Below are 19,535 nucleotides of genomic sequence, written 5' to 3' on the forward strand. Positions count from 1 at the left end.
GGTCCCTCCCCTCTATTGAGTGAGTGAACCAAAGCTCCAGAGGGATTTTTTTTTAAATCCCTGTGGGTTTGACCCAGTGTTTTTGCCCGAAGACACTACTTTTAGTGCCAGTCCTCAGCAGCCCAACAGCATGCTACCACTGGTCTGTCGGAGCAGGGCCGTGCAGCCACGTTAGGGGTGGTTGCAACAGGACACGCTTTCCCGGTGCGGCGGTAAGAACCATTATCTGCTCCACGCCCCGTGGCACAGCTTTTAAGAGCAAGTGAGTGGCCCCTGATAGCACGGAGAGAAGCGGACCAAGCCGCACCCTCCCATTGAAATGAAACACTGGCTGGCTCTGAAATGCACTTACAAACAGAGAATTAAGGTCTGCCTTCGACTCCTGCCTGTAATGGATACCGTGCCCGCTGCAGCCTGGGCGGCGATGCCTTCCCGTCCCTGTGCATTTAACCTCGGCATGGCAGTGCCACCTGGGCGGGCGCAGCAGGGAGCGGGGCTGCCGGAGGGGCCAGGGCTAGAGGGCTCACCACTCCTGCACCCTCACCCCTGGGCCGGGCAGTGCTGGGCCATGCGGTGAGCCTGGCTGTGCAGAGCTGTGCTGGGCCAGGCTGTGCCGGGCCGTGCCGAGCTGAGCCAAGCCAGGCTGTGCCATGCCGGGCCGTGCTGTGCCAAGCCGAGCCGGGCTGTGCTGTGCTGGGCCATGCTGTGCCGAGCCGAGCCAGGCTGTGCTGTGCTGGGCCATGCCGTGCTGAGCCAAGCCGAGTTAAGCCAGGCTGTGCTGAGCCATGCCATGCCAAGCCCAGTCAGGCAGTGCCGGGCCATGCCATGCCGTGCCGAGCCAAGCCGGGCTGTGCTGTGCCAGGTCATACCGGGCTGAGCCAAGCCGAGCCAGGCTGTGCCGGGCTATGCCATGCCGAGCCGAGCCGGGCCGGGCTGCGCTGTGCCGGGCCATGCCCTGCCGAGCGGAGCGGCGCGGATGCCGGGCGGCCGCCGGCGGGCACATGGGCAGGAGGGCGGAGCCCGCGGCCTGACATCACCGCTCCCGGCTTACCGCTACCGGACGGCTCCGCTCGCCCTCCCGCCGCCGCGCAGAGGTGAGCACCGCGGGGGAAGGGGCACAGCGGGATTCGAGCCCTTGCGGGGACGGCGCCGCGCGGCTGCCCCACGACTGGGGCCCGGCGGCGGCGGCGGGGCTCGAACCGGCAGGCACGGGGCCGCGGCGGGCGTGCGTGGCGGGGGTGGCTCGGCTCGGCTCGGCAGGGAGGCGCCGCTGGGGGTGCCCCCGCCCGGGGTGACCGCCGGGGGTCCGCGGGGGCTCCCCCGCCGCGGAGCGCTCGGTCCCGAGGCCCCGTCCCGCCAGCACCCCCCGGCCCCGGGAGCCCCGCGGCGGGGCTGGGGAGCGGGGGCCGGTCCCGCCCCGCGGTCCGCTCCGCCCCTGGGCTCGGGCAGGGGGGCCCGGGCCGGCCGCGGGAGCGGTCCCGGCCGTGGCCGCCTCGGCACGAGTGTTGGGTTTGGGGCTGGGGCCAGGTCCCGGCGAGAAATTTCCGAGGGGGCCGGTGTGTCCCAGATCCCGGTGATCACTAGGAAGAGGCCGGTGGGGTGCTCGTCGTCCCCGCGGGGTGTCTGCTGAAGCGCTTTCCCGTGGCTGGCCGACACGCCCGTGCAGGTGCGGGAAACCCCCTGGCACCGGGCACGAACCCGCCTGAAACGGGGCGGGTTTTGCTGTTCCAGGTAGAGTCGTGGCGCGGTCCTCGTGAGCGCGGTGGGGTGGCGAGGTGTAGGCGGGCACACAAGTCGCGTTGTGTCCCTCAGAGAGCAGCTTGCGCTTAGCTTTCACTTTTGCATTCTCGGCTCGCCAGATGCTTTGGGGAGATGAGTGGCTTCTTCCAGCAAGGGAGAAATCAGCACTGAGATAGGAAAAATCTTGGGAAAAATCTTGGCCAGGGCCCACGGTCCCTCAGAGGCGAGCGGCCGTGTGGTTTCTGTACCAGTGTAGGGGCTTATAAAAGGTAAAAGGGTTGGATGCTCTGGGGCGGGGGACTCCAGCATTTGATCCATGTCAGAGTAACAAAGGATGAAAGCTGTGAAGGAATTGGAGAGGTAGGACTGTCCCACAGGTGATGTGACCTGGGGTGGGACTGCCCCTGTCCTGTGACCCTGGCCGGGGTGTAACCTCTGCCTGGCAGGGTGCGTGGGGCTGTGACGGGCCCTTTGCTGAACAACGGGGAGCTTGGGGGAGCGTTCGTGTTCGTAATGCCTGCAGCCCGCTGAGCCAAGCAGAGGATGGACAGGTACTGAGGATCCCAGATCATTTCCCTCGGTACAGTCTAAATAAAACCAACACACGGAAAAATGCCTCCCATGGCAAGAAACCAAAACTGAGAGACAGCAGGAGGGGAAGGCCATCACCTACAGCATCAATAGTCCTGTGGGCTGAGGAGATGGAGGACTAACAAGATTTAAATACTATATCAAGCTTAAGTTTTCTCCTCTTTTAAAATCACATTTGCTATGAAACAGATGTACAGTAATACAAGATCCCATAGTCACTGCAGATATTTGATTTCCTCCGTAATTGTAAAGAAGAAAATGTTGATGACTCAACAAGTCTTTGTTTAAAAAAAACACACCAACCCCCAGGAAAACATGCTTTTTGAAAGCATAAATTTTTGTTGTTGTTGTTTGCTTTGCTTTTTATTTTTGTTTTTCATTTGTTTTGCTTTTTATTGTTAGGAACTATGCTTTGACTGTGACCTTGTAACATCACACCCGTAAATAGAAGCAGGTTTAGATTCAGAGGAAACACATTTTTTCCGATGGTGGAAGAAGTAGGCCAGCCACGCCGGCTCTCCCGAGAGGTGGGGAGGACACTGGCAGCTGTGGTAAGAGATGTCACATACCAAGAATTAAAACCCACCAATTTGTTATCTATAAGTTTAGCATCGCTAATTAGAATTATCTTTTTGTCAAACCCACGGTGGAGGCAAATGCTAATTATTTCCAAATTTTAAGTTAATGCTTCTTCATAGGGTAGTTTTCCCTGCAGCCCTACAGTGGATTAAGCAGCTTTCCATCTTCATCTAAGTTTAAGTGAAATGTAGCTTAATTGAAAGGATAAAACATTTTGAAAGCAAGTCAGTGATGTGGAGCTTACATCCTGTTTCCAAAAGCCCTTAGGTGCTTTGGGGCCTAAATCACTTGAACATTTTGAAAATTTTGCCCAGGGTTTAAGGAACTGAGACAGAAATTCCTCCCATCCTTTTTCCAGGTTCTCAGATTTCAGTGAGTCTCTCTAAAGCCTTGATTGTGGTAACACTTGTGTATGCATTTCCATTTAGTTTGTATGCATACACCACTGCAGTCTTTGGAAAAAATGGATCTGTAGATAACGTGTCCACCACAAAAGTATGCTGATACCAACTGCTGGCTACATGCAAGCGCTAATAGATACCAACATGCATCACTTCAGGTACTTAGAATAAATTAACTTCTCACCGCGAGGGCGTGCTTGCCAAAGGTGGGTGCGGGAGGCAGCGCTCCAGCACAGCTGGCTTTAAAAAACATGTTAAAGACGATCAAAGAAGGATTCCAGATGGACAGAACCGACCAGGCAGGCAGCATCAGTTCCCTCTGCAGCAGCCAGCGTAGCTTGGCACAGGATGGTTCTCCTGAGCGGTGGTGAAATAACGTGATATTTGTACTCATCCAGCACATGTGGGACTTGCTCAGTCGTTGGGGTCCTTGGGGGAAGGCATGCTGTGCACACCCGCACGTGCGCACACGTGCACCAGACTTCCCTCATCCTGGAGAAGGTACCACTGAGTTGGTACCTTCTGCTGCTGCTTTATACCGAGGTGTTCTCCTTCCCAGACAGATCTCCTGCCCGTGACAGCCGCTCAGCAGAGCAGGTATGTCTGTGGCATGCCTTGAACATGCCCCCAGGAATACAGGGTGCTCAGGCAAAACAAGTGCTATATTCACAAGGCAGCGTGATCACCGTAGTCATCGTCCTTCCGTGGTCCTTTCCTGGTGAAGCCACCTGCTGCCTTCTCTTGCTTTTCCTCCAGCTCCTCCCAAGTCAGTAATAATCCCTCTTCTTCCTCCTTTCCTGCTGGTCTCATCACCTGCTTGAAGGAGTGAAGAAAAAGAGAGAGAAATGTAAAATAGATGGCCAGAACAGCACACACACAGCAAGTCGTTAGCAGCTTGGTGTCCCTCAACAGAAGGGACCAGGTGAATTTGCCTCCCCGGGCTGACCAGTGACACCCCTGCCAGCGCAGGGGAAAAGGTGAAGCGAGCTGGCTCTGCTCTCCGGGATGTCGGACCAAAGACGCGTTTCTGTCGGACACAGGCAAACGGCCAGGGGCAGGAAGGGGAAGGCAGAGTGCTGTGGGGTCCCAGCATCTCAGGGCAGTGAGTTGACTTTCAGTGGGAAGCATCTCTCTCCCACCCATCTCCCACCCATCTGGATCCCCAAACAGGACTACCTGGTCAGCCGGTCGTGTGTGCCCCATTTCTCCCAGTAGCTTCCCAGGAGCTGCTGGGAAAGGCAGACGAGGCAGAGTGTGGCCCTACACGAGCTTCGTTGCCTTTCCTGGGCAGAGCGTCCCGTTTTCACAGCTGTGTGTATTCAGGGCTGGCCCAGGGCTACCTCTGTGCACTGTGTGCCGGGCCTGTGCTCCGAGGGAGGAAAGCAGGAGCCGGGCTGACCGCATGCCATAGGTTGTGGCTTCCCTCCACCCCAACCTGCCTCCCAGGCCATCTTCTCCCCCCATATGGTCCTGTGCATCCTCTGAGTCACCGGGAGAGGCAAAAATCAGAAAGGCGAGGGAGTGCTGATCTTGGAGACCCTTCTAACAGGCACTGCAGCGTGGGAATAGCCAATCCAAATATTTTCATGCGCACGCAGCGCAATTCCTCTGCGTCTTTCCTGGAAAGAAATAAAGAGGTTTTAAACAGCCAGAGCCTGCCAGCTCCCTGCGGTGACTGCTGAAGTCAGGTCTCGCCACCTCCAAAGCCCTCGAGCTCCCAGCAGAAGGGCACAGGCTGCCCGGTGAAGAGCAGAAGAGATTTTCCCCAGCTCAGTTCAGGCAGGAGCATCTCCTCCCATCGTGTCTGGCTGCAGGGCATTATTAGATCTACCTGAGAAGCTTCCACCACCCGGGGTTTTGGCTGCTTCCCCGCTCTCCCCGCATTTCAGGGAGGGGAAGGCTCAGAAATGGGTGAGTCACTGTGAGATGGTTGTTAACTTGGGAAGAGCAGCAAGCGAATTAAGACCCCAAAAGAAAGCAAGAGGAGCCACATGAGACTTAAGTACGGCACCTGAAGTTGTGAACCACCCCTTTATGTCACTTAAGAACTGTGGGATGATAAGCAGGGAAAATAACCTTCTTATTCAGTCACATCAATCAGATAAAGTCCTGTGTGCTGTGTCAGCATCAGCACTGCTCTACCAAAACCCTGTCTTGCCTCAGGTCTGTGCTCTCCACGGTCTTACCATGGAACCTCCGGGCTTCCCAGACTTTCAGATTCCCATTTTATGAAGTTTTATTACAGGGCAGGTCCTTCTCAGGCCATTCATTACTCTATCGACACAGCAGACACAGGCAGCAAGTTCTTTTAGCAGAAGAGCAGAGGAAGCTCTTCAGACAAGGACTTTGCTGCAGAGAAGTGGTAACTGCAAAGGGGGGTCCCTTGCCTTTGGAGACAAATTTGGGAGAGGAGAGTTTGGGGCTACCTGTGGCAGAATCTGTTGGTAACTGTGCTTAAAAGTACATAGTTTTGATTAAAAGAGCGAGCCAAAAGTTTGTTTTCCAGTTCAATACTGTAGGCGGGTGATTTTTCTGCTCAGCGTTAATGTTGCCTGTTTAACCTCGGGAAGGGAAATTGTCCCTGCAAAGTGACCACAGGCTGATGTATTTCTATAGGAAAACTGTAGCCAAAATGGCTGAGCTTGTGTGGGAAAAAGAGACTATTTTGCCCCGGTGGGAAATTCTGGTAGACCTTTCTCCTCTGCTTTCCCCTGTTTTGAAAGATGTTTTTGAATTTTGGTCATGGTGAGGAACATCCTGTGGTCAAGGACATGCCTTTGGCTTCACTGCTGGCTTCCAAAAACAACATTCTCAGTATTTATCAATGTTTAAACTGGAGTGTGGATGGAGTGGGGAGGGTCAGTGCCTGTCAGCCCGTGTTTTCTTTAGCGGGTGATGGAGTCGGGAGGCACGTACTGAATTTGTAGGTGATACTGAGCTGGGAGGGACTGGAAATGTTTTACAGGAGGAGGGACTAAGAATTAAAGATTGTGACAAATTGGAGAGATGGTCTAAGAAAACAGGGCATGGCTTATGTCCTGTGTGGTAGGACTGACCGACTGCATGGACACCGGGTGAGCAACCGGGCAGGCAGCGGCTGTGGGGAGCCGGAGGACGGGGTGATGGGCACCGCGGCCCATGAGTCAACAGCATCACGCAGTTGTGCAAAAGCAAACAGCGTCCTAGGATAAAGAAAGAGAAGTGGCACGTTGGGGAAGCAGCGTCTCTGCTCCGGCCGGTGCATTTTAGGGGCTCGATTGGAAAATGCAGTTCTGGGCATCCTCCAAGAAAAATGAGAGCAAGGAAGAGAGGCCGAGTTGTCGGACGCTCAGCAAATAGCAGCTCTGAGGAAGGAGCTGGGTTTCACTCGTGCAGGAAGAACTGAAGGGAGACGTGAAACCCGTTCTCAAAATGCAGAACGTGCCTGCAGAGAAGCAGGGGCCAAATCATTTGCCGTGTCCTTTGGGGGTAGGCGAGGAAGCGGTGAGGTTAATTGGATCAAGAGAGAGCGGGGAGAAAGCTGGGCTCTTGCAGGAGCTTATGGAAGTGGTTTTAACAGATAAACACCTGATAACTGAGCTAATCAGTTAAACACCTGCCCTGGGACAGGGGGAGGGATGAGGACCTGTGAATGCAAAGTGCAGTGGGGTGGAGAGTGGTGGCAGGGGGAGATGCAGCAACCCCGGAGTCCGTGGCAGGTCTGGGGTCACAGCAGCCCCGCAGGTCCCACAGCAGATCTGGAGTCACGGCAACCCTGCGGATCCCAGGGCAGGTCTGTCCTCACCAGATCGCAGGGGACAGCCCCAGCACCCAGCAATGCCTGCTCGGGGCAGGACCATCTCCCCCAGGGCAGGTCCCTGTCCCACCTCCCCATCCTGGTGGTTCGGGAGCTGAGTGAATAGTCCCCCCCTCCGTTCCCCATCAGCGCTCCCTGCCCCGTGTGCCCCATGGGCGAAGGGGCCGACGGAGGGTGGCGGGGGGAGCCTGGCTCCCCGCGTTTCCTCATTCTTACGGCCTGGCTGGCGTCCTGGGTAGGTTTGCAGCATGGTTTTTCTGGCTGAAGTAATATCAACGGGTGATTTATTCCCTTTGCCAGTTCCTGGTTTGCGCCGTTGGGGAGTTAACTGCTTTGGAAGGAGAAAGAGGGAAAGAGGCAGCAAGCCTGGTTTCCCCTCTCCGCCTTCCCTCCCCTGCAGAGCAGAGGGGTTATTTCCAGTCAGCCTGGGCAGGACTGAAAGGTCTCTTGAAATGTGCATCAGAGCTGGGGTTAAAGCAGCTTTGGATAAGCCTTTTTCTTACTTAAATCTGTTCCAGTCCCAACAGGTACATGGTATTCGCTGTAGTCCTTGGAGGGACGCTCCGGGTGCGGGAAAGAGACTTAAATGTTTTATTTTCCCTGGAAACAAAATGGCAGTAGCCAAAAAGTGAGTATTTCTGCTCACAGCAAGACCTGAATGGAGACTTCAGGCACTGAATGCTCCTCTCCAGCTGGGGTTTCTCGAGGGTTAACGCAGCAGGAGATGCCAGCGGGCATGGCACTGAGCAGAGGGCTCTGCAAACAGAAGCTGTAGGGCTTTAGCTTCATGGTTCAAAGGTCCCTCCATGCAGACTGAAAGTCCCCTGGGGGCAGAGATCACCCCTGTCCCTCCAGTGTGTGTGTCTGTGGGACCATGCTCCATGGAGCCGGGTGTCAGCTGTGGCCGGCAGAGCCCAAAGTCCTGTCCTGGTGCAGAAAGCAGATGTTCCTCTGCAATGACTTGACCAAGGGCTCTGCTACATCATTTGATTCCTCCTGCGGCTTGCTGGTCTTTCAACCCACATGCTGTAGATGTAGATAATAATCATGTACTTTATCTCAAATAACACAGAAGCTGAAGCACAGAGGAGGCTCTGTGATGACCTGCACCGGGTTGAATCTGCAGCTACTCAAGATTCAGTTGTGGTCAGTCTAAACAAAACCTGACCTCAGGGGAAGACACAAAAGCGTTTTTTTTTAGCCAAGGTACTGCTGGCTCAGGCTCTGTACATAAGGCTGAGCTCAGAGATGAGCTTTTGTGCAAACAGGAACCAGTTTGGTTGCACTGGACAGGACCATTACTTGCAGCTCCTTATGAGATTGCTGCCCTGTTCTTCAGCACAGTTTGGCTCAGCGATATGTTTAAGACATTGCTTTTTTTTATTAGAGGTATTGTAAAACTAAGGTGTCTGTTATCTGATAAATCTGAATACCAAGACAGTGAAATGGGTCTTGATTTTTTTGGCCAGAACTGAAGTGAAGCCCGTGCCTTGCCACCACAGGTCCATCCATCTTCAGGGTTTGCAACTCAAACTGCGAGTTATGGGAACCAGCTAGGCTATCCTGCTGTACCAGAGGAAGTGAAAGGGGCCCGAAAAGATGGTCTCATTGTTAAAGACTTGGTCAAGGATATCAGGGTCTTCCCAGGCAAACTTGCTGGAGTCCCGTTATCGTTAGTATCTCTGTCCCCCACGTCTGTCGAAAGAGGATAACGACTGAGCCAGCTCCCCGTTAGCGGTGGGGGGTGATCTGCTGTGAGCCCAGAGACACCTGAGCAGGCTCCTGCAGCCCGGCTCCATCCAGAACGGCTGTCCTCCTGCAAAACCTGAGCGAAGCTGCTCAGCATGGGCAGAGAGGCAGAAAAACCTTGTTTGCCTGGCACTGAGCCTAAGCTAACAGCCTCTGCCAAGCCTCAGGTGCAAAATACATTGAATTATCCGTGTTTTTCTTCTGTGAGAGCCCCTCCCTCCCTCAGCCTGGGCAACAGGATTTGACTGCTTCGTTTCACCCAGCTTTTGTCTGTCTGATCCCATTCTTTGGGGCAGGAGTGGCCTTCTGGCTAGTTTTGGTAGGGTGCCTGGCAGAGCGGAGCTCCCTGCCTTGCTCCTTGCCCATCACTGCTATTGTCCTGCAAATAATAGCAGTAATTGCAATGCAGTTGTTGAACTGCACACAGGAACAAGCGTGCTAGAGCTGGACATAGCATACCCACGCAGTGATATAAGGGTGTCGTTAATAGTCTAGCTGAAGGGCAGCTTTACATAGTATTAGATATTTTAATTAGGGAACTGCTTCCCGGGTTAGGACTGAAGCTAATTTACTTCCACTGGGCTGTGCTTTAAATCATCTTGTAGCTTCCTCAGTAAGAAACAGATCTCGTTGAATTGCACATGCCATAACTCAGCAGGGGTAGAATTTCCTTGATAGGGAAGATCAATAAATGAGGTTTAACTAAGGCTGCAGCATGCTAAAGATGTGTCCGAGCGCCGCCGTATTCACTCTTGGTCTCCTCTGCCTCCGGGTGACTCTGCAGCATCCTGGCCGTGGTGCTTTGCACTGACTTTGGGTGGGTTGACCTTGCCATGAAGAATTAGCTTTGGGAAGGAGAGTTTTAAGCAGGTAACACACTGTTCATAGGTGCAGAAAAATCAGCGTGAACATGGTAAGGCAGGGGAGACAGTGGTGGGGGGGGTGGCATCTGCGTGCTCCACAGAGATACAGAAGTGAAAAAAACCTGTTGCCTAATCAGACGCTCCATTTCCAGGCATCTGTTAGGCAAAGACCATGGTGTTTGTCTTGGTGAAATGCGTTTACGGCGAAAGAGGCATTTTCTGCTGCTTCCTTGGGAGGATTTCGGTGCGTGGCAGTGATGGCAATGATGTGACCCGCGGTAGCAGACAGCAGCCGGCGGTGGGGACCGAGCTGCCCTCCCACCAAGGGCTGTGCAGCGGGGATGGGTCCTGCTCCAAAGTCCCGACAGTCAAAGTACAACTGAAATAATCACACCAAAATCCACAGAAAACATTTTGAGGCTTCTTACCTTTTAACTATCCTGCTGACTTCAAAGGCCATTTAATTTTGTCATCCTTTTTAATCAAAATAACTGGAGACAGCAAAGCTGTTTATCTCCAAACATTGCCAACATCTCTCTACATGTTCAGTGGCAGTTACAGGACAGAGAAAACACACTACAAGAAAATCTGCTTGCAGCAAAATTCTTATCCTCGTGGGAGCACAGAGAGAGCTCTTGAGGTGCTTTAGATTGATTATAAAATGAGTCTGCGGGTAACAACCGCTTTGTCATGCTGAATGTTGATTTCTCTCCCCTTGGCTGAGAGCCAGAGATGTGTCTCTTTATTTTGGGATAACATTTTGTGCATACAGGTGGTGGAAAAGGAGAGGGGGGGTGTAGGAAAGAACGCTCGTTAGGCTGAACAATAGCATTGGCCCTAGAACAAATAGTTCTGGCCACGAATAAATTCAGGTGGAGCAAGAAACTTTCTAAAAAGTAAAGCAGTGAGCTTTTGATAAAGTGTCTTTACTTTACATTAGGGGTTTTGCAGCATGGCTGGTTGTGGATGAAGAGGACTGGTCTGTCCGTATTGTTTTCCAGCGTTCCCATTGACCTGAGCTCCACTTGTGAGGTTGCTCTTCACCTCGAGAAGTCCCAGGCATTCCATTCTCCCTCCTCACTGATGTGTTTCTTTTCCAGGCTGACAGCCCTTGTCATCTCTCTCACTCTTTCCCTATGGACCTCTTCTAGTTTTATTCCCTCCTTTTTGCAGTGGAGTGAGCAGAACTGCACTGTGCAGTTCAGTGTATGGATTTATACAGTGGTATAGTAGTGTTTTCTGTGTTGTTTTGTATGCCTTTCCCACTAATTCATGGATGAAACATCCTAGTGACTGTGATACACACGGAATATACCTAAGGCAGGGGTGTGTGCCCGGGCAGCAGCCTGGGTTAACCCAGCTGATACAGCGAGCATCACCAAATCAGCCTTGGAGCACATAAACCCTTCTGCAGGTCTGGAACAGAACCTGAAACCTTCAGAGTGAAGTATGAGTAATTCTGAGTTTAACAGGTCTCTCTTGCTCACCTAGAGCATGAAAGAAAGTCTACGTGATATGTGGAAAGCAAAGGAAAGGTGTTATTAAAGCGGAGAACTCATCATGTCTTTCTTTGGCATTTGTTTTCTCCTGAGAGCACTTCTTCCATGAACACGTGTCTTTGGTCTCTGGGACAGGGGGGTGCTTGGTGAGAGGCAAGGAGAACAGACAGACCTCTGCCATAAAAACAGTATTGTCACCATAGCCATGATTTTTTGTATCCAGAACGTGAATTATAGTTTTGAAGTCCATCTGCTGAAGGTGTTTTGTAGGCTTTCCATGAGGAGCAGGACTGAGAGATCATGGTTGCTTTGTGAGAGATCTTCTCCCCCAGTCAGTCAGGCTCTGTTTGATGTGTGCCTGCCAGGGAGCACCGAGCTCATATTTTCAGAGTACTGTGACCTTCAGATCTTTTCTTCTGACTGGCTATAACAAATTTACAGCTTATTAAAGTATACGTATAGTTAGGGGGGGTTATGCCCATAGGCAGCTCTTGCCATGTGTCAGCAGTGAATTTTGGTGCTCAGGCACTTTGAGTGAGGAGATCCTTCTGCAGATTCTTCTCAATAGAGATCGACTGTCCTAAACGATCATCACCCACAAGCTCCATCTTCTCAGTATTCACTTCCTTTCCCAGATCACTTATGAGCATGTTGAAAAACACAGATCCTCAGGGAAATCCCTTGATAACCTCTTCCCATTATGAAAATTATTTATTTCTTCTTACCCTTTGTTTCCCATTGGTAACTGTTCACGCAGAAGTGCCCTTCCCCTTTGCACCACTACTGCTCCAATCCCAGAAAAGCCTTGGGTGAAGGACATTTCCAAAAGACTATGAAAAACACAGCCTGCGACAAGGACCAGGTCACCCCATCAGAGTGGTCACCTTCACTTTGAAAGAACCACGTTGTCTCGGTCCCCAGTATATCATGAGTTTATTAATTATGGTCTTTATTATAATCTCTACCAGTATGCCCAATACAAAAGCTAGATGTCCTGGTGTGTAAGTTCCCTGGGCTACCTCCTGAGCCCTTTAAAAATCTGTCCTTAAGGAATTTGCCATTCCTTAAGGGCAAATTTGCCGTTCCTTAAGCCGGGAAGCAGATTTGAGCCGCTGGTGGCACAGCCCGTGAGCAGCCTAGCAGTTCCCTAGCAGTTCCCGTCCTCCAGAGCCGGCTGGTGTGCTGCCCATGAATTTATTGATCTGCTTAAAACCTCTCTGTGGCCTCACTATCTAATCTGTTACGGAGAGCAGAGTGTTACAGGGCAAAATTCATTAACGTTTGTAAAGCTCATCAAGATCTTTCATGAGCAAATCCCATCATGTTTTAATATATTTTTTAAATGTCACGAGTAAGTTCTCATTACTCATTGAAGAGCTGAAGCAAACAGCACTTGCCAGACCCAAATATTGGAACAGGCGAAGGCTGCAACTCTCTTGGTTTACCACTTTTAGGACACTTTCATTTCAGGTTAAACTCCCTGCCTTGATTCTGCTTCTCCAGATTCAAAGCCGCCCCCCCGCAAGCTCTCCCAAATGTGGGCTTAGGGATCCCCATGGACCCCTGGCCCTGGGCTTTTCAGAAGATGCCTGCTGGCTCCATGGGGCTCTGAGAGTTGCTGGTCCTGGTCACTGTTAGGATTGCGCTGGCAGCATGAGATGCCGGCATGAAGAACAGCAAAGGATGGATGAGTGCAGGCCAGCAGGTGTTGGATCATACAAATACGGGAAACCTTCCTAAAACCCTTCGCCTCCACCCCAGCGTGGTGTTTTGTCCCCCTCCAATGGTGCTCGTACATTACTGCACGCTTCCTGGTGGGTTTGGCTAGATGGGTCCTGGGCTACTGGGACCAAAACCACGTGCGCTTCTGTTCAAGTGGCCTAAGTGGCATTTTTCCCCATGACCACGGATGTGGTCTGGGTCTGCAAGACCTTCACAATGAACTTGCATTTCCCCTTGTTTTTCCTGCCAGGATGTCCGGAGGAGACATGGCCAAACCCCTGCTGGGCCATCAGAGCATGGAGGGTGATCCCAGCATCACGCCTGCAGCCGGCCGCACCATCGGGGTGCTGGGGAGCGGGGACTTTGCGCGGTCGTTGGCCATCCGCTTGGTGTGCTCTGGGTTCAAGGTGGTGGTCGGCAGCCGCAACCCGAAGCGCAAAGCCGGCCTCTTCCCTTCTGCAGCAGAAGTCACCTTCCAGGCTGACGCGGTGAAGAAGACGGATGTTATTTTTGTGGCGGTTTTCAGGGAACATTACTCCACCCTCTGTGACCTGGCTGATGTGCTGGTAGGCAAGATCCTGGTGGACGTTAGTAACAACACCGAGATCAACCATCACAAAGAATCCAACGCCGAGTACTTGGCTTCCCTGTTCCCAGCCTGCACCGTGGTCAAGGGGTTTAACATGGTTTCTGCGTGGACGCTGCAGTCAGGTGCCAGGGATGGAAATAAGCAGGTATTGTTTCCTTCTGACAAGGGCCAAATCCCAACTGCTTCAGCAGCTGAGGTCTGGCAGCATCAGCAAATGGCCTTAGGCTCCAGGCGAGGGGTCTGAGCGCTGGCTGTGGCATCCAGAGACCACCCCACAGCTTCTGCATTTCTTTGCTCAGAAAGTACCCCCACTTACTTCATGCTTTGTAGTCTTTGGAGCCTCTGTCTAAGTGAAAAGTATTATTTAATTGTCTGTTTATCTAAACACAGCCAGTAAAACAAACTGGTGGTGCACACATGAAAGGAAACCTGTCCAGGAAAGAGGTCTTTGGCAGCCATGGTAAATCCCCATCAGAAAGCCTGCCAGGAAGCAGGATGCTCCATGGAATAACGTAGGCTCCCTTTAGCACAGCATCCCTCCCGACGCACTCGTTCCCAGCAGCCTGATCTCTCTTTGCCCTGTGTGTTCTGTTCGTTGCAGGTTCTGATTTGCTCAAATAACCAAGAAGCCAAGCGCACTGTAGCAGAAATTGCTCAAGTCATGGGATTCACCCCTGTGGACATGGGCTGCATGTCGTCAGCCTGTGAGATCGAGAACATCCCCCTGCGCCTCTTGCCAGCCTGGAAAATCCCCATTTTTTTGGCTCTAGGCCTCTTTCTTTGCTTCTTCACTTACAACTTGATCCGGCAGGTCATCCACCCATACATCAGGGAGCAGAAGAACAAGTTGTACAAGATCCCCATCGAGGTGGTCAACACAACGCTGCCGTGCGTGGCCTACGTCATGCTGTCTCTCGTCTACCTGCCCGGGGTGCTGGCAGCCTGCTCGCAGCTCTACTATGGCACCAAATACAGGCGCTTTCCAGATTGGCTCGACCAGTGGCTCCAGCACCGAAAGCAGATTGGTCTCCTCAGCTTCTTCTGCGCAGCTCTGCATGCCGTGTACAGCCTCTGCCTGCCCATGCGCCGCTCCCACCGCTACCAGTTAATCGAGACAGCCGTCAAGCAGGTAATGTGGGTACTTGTCAGGTCAGCACCTGTAGTAATCTTCTACACACGTCCAGATGTTGGGTAGCAGGCTTAACATCTTGGCCTTTGCATTCGTTGTCCAAAGCATGTATGGGACAGTGGGAATAAGCTGTTACCTGTGTGAGCACTTCTTCCACGAGGCAACCGCACACCACGTACCGGGCACGCACCCATCTGCGCTGAGGACCAGCCATCTTAGCAGGGTGTTGCCCGTGCATTTACAGCCAGGGCTAGGATCCAGCTCCCCCGTGCCATTGCTCCCCAGACAAGCCTTTGAAACCAGCCTTGCCCGGCACCTGGCGTGTCTGAGACTAGGGCAGAGGCAGGAAAAATGCTGGGAGAGGAGAAATCCAGTGGTGGAGAGAGCAGAGTTCCCCTCAACTTTTCTCTCTAGATTTTGGGAGATCCCCATTTGCTCGCACTGATGTTCACAGTAGGTGCCTGCTGGAGTGACCAAGCCATAACCTGGGGGGTTTGTTTTGTAGGAGATGTGTCCTCATCACAATGTGCCTCCAGGAGTTTAACAAAATGATGGTGAAGAACCAGTCATAGTCTAAGAGAACGAGGAAATGGAAAAGGACTTTATTGCCTTATTGAGACTCTCGGCGGTGTTTATCCAGTGTGAGATTGCTACCTTCAGGCACTTCAGCCAGCTCTGCAAGCTGGCAGTGCCATGGGAGAATGTGATTCTGCCCTTCTCCTGCCCCTGGCTTCTGGCTGCTTCACCCCGCTCCCTCCTGGGATGGCACCAGCTTTGTGCAGCTGAGTGGGGAACCTGATCAAGGAATTGCCCCGTAACCAGTCTGCTTTCTGCACTGGGTTATTTCCCAAGTGTTTCCAAATGTTTGTCCCAACAGAGGGGAGGGAAGGGGCCGTGGGGGCAGCGGGGAGCAGGACGGCTGCTTTTGGCAGCAGTGCCTGTTCAAAGCATCCATCAAACGACATCCCCAGCCTCTCGGCTCCAGCCTTGAGCAGGTCCTTCTCGATTGCCACAGTTGCACATTAATCTCGGGCAAGCATCCTGTGTTCATTTCCCCTCTACCTCCTGTTTTCTAGCAACATCTTTGTTTAGTAAATTAAACCCATATAATGGGCTAAAGAGGATGGTTCTAAATGCTGCTCTTTGCCATGCAGCATAAAACCCATCTTCCCTTCCATTAGCATGAACGATTTCCCCCCTAAATGCACTTAAAACGAAGGTTATTAGGAGACTACTGCATATTCAAGCATCTGTATTTGTTTTCATGGCTTTAAACTGACTTCTCATTCTAATTATCTTTCCAAATGCAACTTTGGGGCTTGCTGCTGTGGTTACAGGCTGTGAGAGCCGAGAGAATTCAGCAGTTCTTCCCAGCAGGCTTCAAATCTGGTCTAGCTTGGCCAAACGGCGGTGGGATAAAAGAGCATTTTCACACCTCCCAAAACACAGGGGCAAATAGTGCTGGAGGTGTGAATAGGACCCAGTGTTCATCCAGGAAACCTCCTTCCAAATCCAAAACGAATACAAATAAAATTCAGTTCCTCTATTTCTAAGCACTCCGTTTTAACAAACCTTCGTTGTCGTGCCAGGCTGTGGAGAAGAAGATGAATATCTGGGTAGAGGAGGAAGTCTGGAGGATGGAGATTTATATCTCTGTTGGAATAATTGCCCTGGGCTTGCTGTCGTTACTTGCCATCACTTCACTTCCATCCATCGCAAACTCTCTCAACTGGCGGGAATTCAGTTTCATTCAGGTAAAGTTGACATTTGCCAATGCCAGAGAGTGATTTTGCAGTCAGAGCCAGGCCCTCAGGCAGACCACGGAGGGCAGAGGTTGACCTGCCGTCCCAGCGTGTCCCTGCTCCGGCACGGCCACCGCAAGCTGCACGCCGGTGTCAGGGGCAAACCCTGCCACTCCACACCGCCCCGTGCACCCCGGGGCCGTGGACCTCCTGCCCAGGAGGTGACACCGGGGCAGCGGGACGTGGTGTGTCCCAGGGGGGCCGCGCTGCTCGCCCGCAGGGCTCACCCGGTCTGCGGAGGGTGCTGCTGTCCCCGGGGGGGAGGGAAAATGTAATGTGTCATGGGCACCCACGCGAGGATTAGCAGCAGGCTTTGCAGGAGGGAGCCTTTAATGTCTTTGGCTGAAGATCGTTCTCACCCTGCATTTAGCAGCATTAGTTAGAGATCCTGAGAAAAAACCAGCCTGGGCTTTGCCTGTGTGACACCCCCGCAGAGTCTCCTTTCCCACCCTGTGCCCGTGAGCAGCGCCGCCGTTCACAGCTAAAACCTCCTGAAGTCACGCAAGGCAGAAAGGCAGAAAGCCTCGGGGTCATTTTGAGAACTCAGGGTTGTTCCCTTCCATGGGCAAGATCGCCCTTGGAGCCGGTCGCGTGTCAGTCCTGCATGACATGTCGGAGATGCTGCGGGGAGTTTGTACCAGGCTGGGGAGGGCAGGCAGGTAACCCGCCATGGAGAGAGTGAGCTTCTGAAAAGACAACGGTTAGGAAAGCACCTGGGAGGACACAGCAGGGGAAGGGCAGGTTTGGCAGAGCTTGCGTCCACCCAAATATTCAATAGACAGGTTTGAAAAGACCTAGACTGGTCTATAAAAATGCCAGAGCTCAAGAAGCACAGAGAACCGGGTGTGGTTTCAATGAAAAGTCCATGTCCGATTCTAAAAGGTGAATTAGGAATGCAGGGGTAATTCTTCTTTCTCCAAAGTCTTTCCGTGGTTTAGGAGCCTTCTTCCCACTTGCAGCGATGTCCAAGCTCCCAAGGGCCAAATTCCCATAGTGACCTGAGTCCACCACGTGGGACATTCACAAACTCGGGGGCTGCAGCACTCTCAGGGATGTGCTTGGAGCCAGGCTTAGGGCTAACTAACAGGGATAGCAGGGAATGAACCTTCAAGTATTCCCTGCATATTAGAGCTCAATTTGAGGCCAAATTCCACTCACCATGTCACTGTCGTATCCTATAGTCCTCAAACCCCTTGTTACTTGTGTCTCCTACATCACTGCTGCGTAGTGTGCACCAGGCTTCAAGTCCCTCTGCAGTGACCCGTGGGACCCCGTCCCCCCGAATCTCCTCTGCGGAGCCTCCCCTGCACATCACCCCTAACCCTTCAAAGGTGAATATCTGTCATCCAGCCTCTTCTGCTGAAGCTCTTCAGTGGCATATAAATAATTCAATATTCATTAGAGCAGGAGTTTGAAGCCTGCTCCCCCACTTCCCCCACAAGTGCCTGGATCACCAAACGAGCAAGTCAGTTTGTCTTTTTGCCTCTCTTGCTGTGGGCTAGTGAGTAATTATTTACACTGAGTAGAAAAGCCTCACCAGGAGAGCTTGACCCCAAGAGATTGTCCCTCAGGGAGAAGGGAGACCTGGCTTTAAAGCTCTCTTCCAGATCGGACAACGGGAGCATATTAATTCTCACCACCATGTCTCAGGGGAGGGCTGCAGCTGCTGGGACATTGGATAAATTGATCCTGGCTTAGGCATCTCATACCAGGAATCCCAAATGAAGAGAAGTATCTCCTTGCAGCCTGGAAGGAGGCTTTGAAACCCTCTACATTTCCCTTTGGCTCCCCAGGCAGCCTGGCAGCTCTCCTGGAGGGTGCTGGCAGTGTGTCATGTAATATATACGTTGTCACGGCAGGTAGTGCTGCCGCCTCCGACCAGTGTATGTAACACGACTGTCGCATCTGCCCTTTGGGACCCCTTCCCACGTCTTTCTAAGGGTATGTCAGCACTGGGACAGGACACATACCTGATGCTCAGCTCCAAAATAGCTCTTGGCTGCCCCACATGGAGCTGGCTGGCTTAGTTCATGGAAAGATACTCACACCTATTTCTGTCCGTGTGGGATAAAGCGCGACAGCGCGACACAAGCTCCCAGCTGATCACATGCAGGAGCGGCACGGCTGGTATTGTGGCCTGCTGTGGAAATATCATGTAAAAAGAGCAGGTTACAGATCTCTTAGCATGTTAGCTTCCCTTTATTTTTTTTTAAATGAGGACTCTTTTAAATTATTGACTCTTCAATAAGTTGGTGATACCTTTCTTGAGGAAATTAAGAGCAGATACAGCTACTGCTCCCAGGCTCCAGGGGTTAACGTTCATGCAGTGCAATGTGATCCTCCCTGAATTAATGCACAGCGGCACAATGTAAATACAAGTGGTGAAGCGTGAGGCTGCTTTCTCAAATATTTGGGATGTCTAGCACTTGACCCTTTTACAGTGCATCAGAGGCATCGTGGTTTCCCCGTGCCTGGGAAAAGGGGAAGATAGGGAAAATGGGGAGCGCAGCCACCCCAGCCAGATGTCTCCCAGAAAATGCAGCAGTTCATTGCCATCTCAGTTGAACTGGCTAGCATGTTTGAGAGACACTCTACCAAAAGCCACATTTGAAAGAGGGCTGGGGCTTGTTACAAATCCAGGAGCCACTTTAGTCCTCTCCTTACCCGGAGCTTCCCAAGTCTGACATTTTCCAGCAGCAGTGTTTGTACCTGTATTAGTGTCCCGGGATACTGCCATGCTCTTAAAATACACATCTGTTGCCTGATGGGCCAAAAATCCCATTTGGATTGTTGCTAAGGTTTTAGCAATTTTTATAGTTGTTCCTGCACATATACAAATTTCAATTAAATGTAGTTAAATTGGATACACAATTTCCCTATATGTCCGGTTTTGATTAACAGAAAATGTACAGGATCTAGACACTGGATAACAGGAATGATTCGTATGTAATTCAACTTACAGGAGACATTTTTAATGTTCCCCAATGATTTACAAATCAACTCTAATTGGCTGAGAAGTAAAAATGTGTATGATTGCCTTCCCATCCTGAGAAGTCCTCCTGGAATTTGAAGGTT

General features: G+C 52.1%; 2 protein-coding genes across 7 annotated transcripts in view; one reads left to right on the top strand and one right to left on the bottom strand.

Moving 5' to 3' along the window:
• Positions 1-810: 810 nt before the first annotated feature.
• STEAP3 (STEAP3 metalloreductase) overlaps positions 811-19,535 on the top strand; it is a 29,013-nt gene continuing 10,288 nt past the window's right edge. The window contains exons 1-5 of one of the 4 annotated variants that reach the window (XM_075152790.1): positions 2,812-2,882; positions 7,626-7,735; positions 13,191-13,674; positions 14,131-14,658; positions 16,248-16,412. In XM_075152790.1, the coding sequence (XP_075008891.1) occupies positions 2,817-2,882; positions 7,626-7,735; positions 13,191-13,674; positions 14,131-14,658; positions 16,248-16,412 (1,353 nt within the window). In that variant the 5' untranslated portion in view covers positions 2,812-2,816. Of the gene's footprint in view, positions 1,095-2,811; positions 2,883-7,625; positions 7,736-13,190; positions 13,675-14,130; positions 14,659-16,247; positions 16,413-19,535 lie in introns of those variants that run through there. The other 3 variants (XM_075152789.1, XM_075152792.1, XM_075152791.1) reach the window with 3 other exon arrangements.
• C6H2orf76 (chromosome 6 C2orf76 homolog) overlaps positions 4,046-19,535 on the bottom strand; it is a 40,386-nt gene continuing 24,896 nt past the window's right edge. The window contains exons 7-8 of one of the 3 annotated variants that reach the window (XR_012674055.1): positions 4,488-4,930; positions 4,046-4,127 (exon numbers count right to left, since the gene is read on the bottom strand). The gene's annotated coding sequence lies outside the window, so the exon portion shown is untranslated. Of the gene's footprint in view, positions 4,128-4,487; positions 4,931-16,302; positions 18,601-19,535 lie in introns of those variants that run through there. The other 2 variants (XR_012674057.1, XR_012674056.1) reach the window with 2 other exon arrangements.

The sequence above is a fragment of the Calonectris borealis genome, chromosome 6 (assembly GCF_964195595.1).
Source record: "Calonectris borealis chromosome 6, bCalBor7.hap1.2, whole genome shotgun sequence".
NCBI lineage: Eukaryota > Metazoa > Chordata > Aves > Procellariiformes > Procellariidae > Calonectris > Calonectris borealis.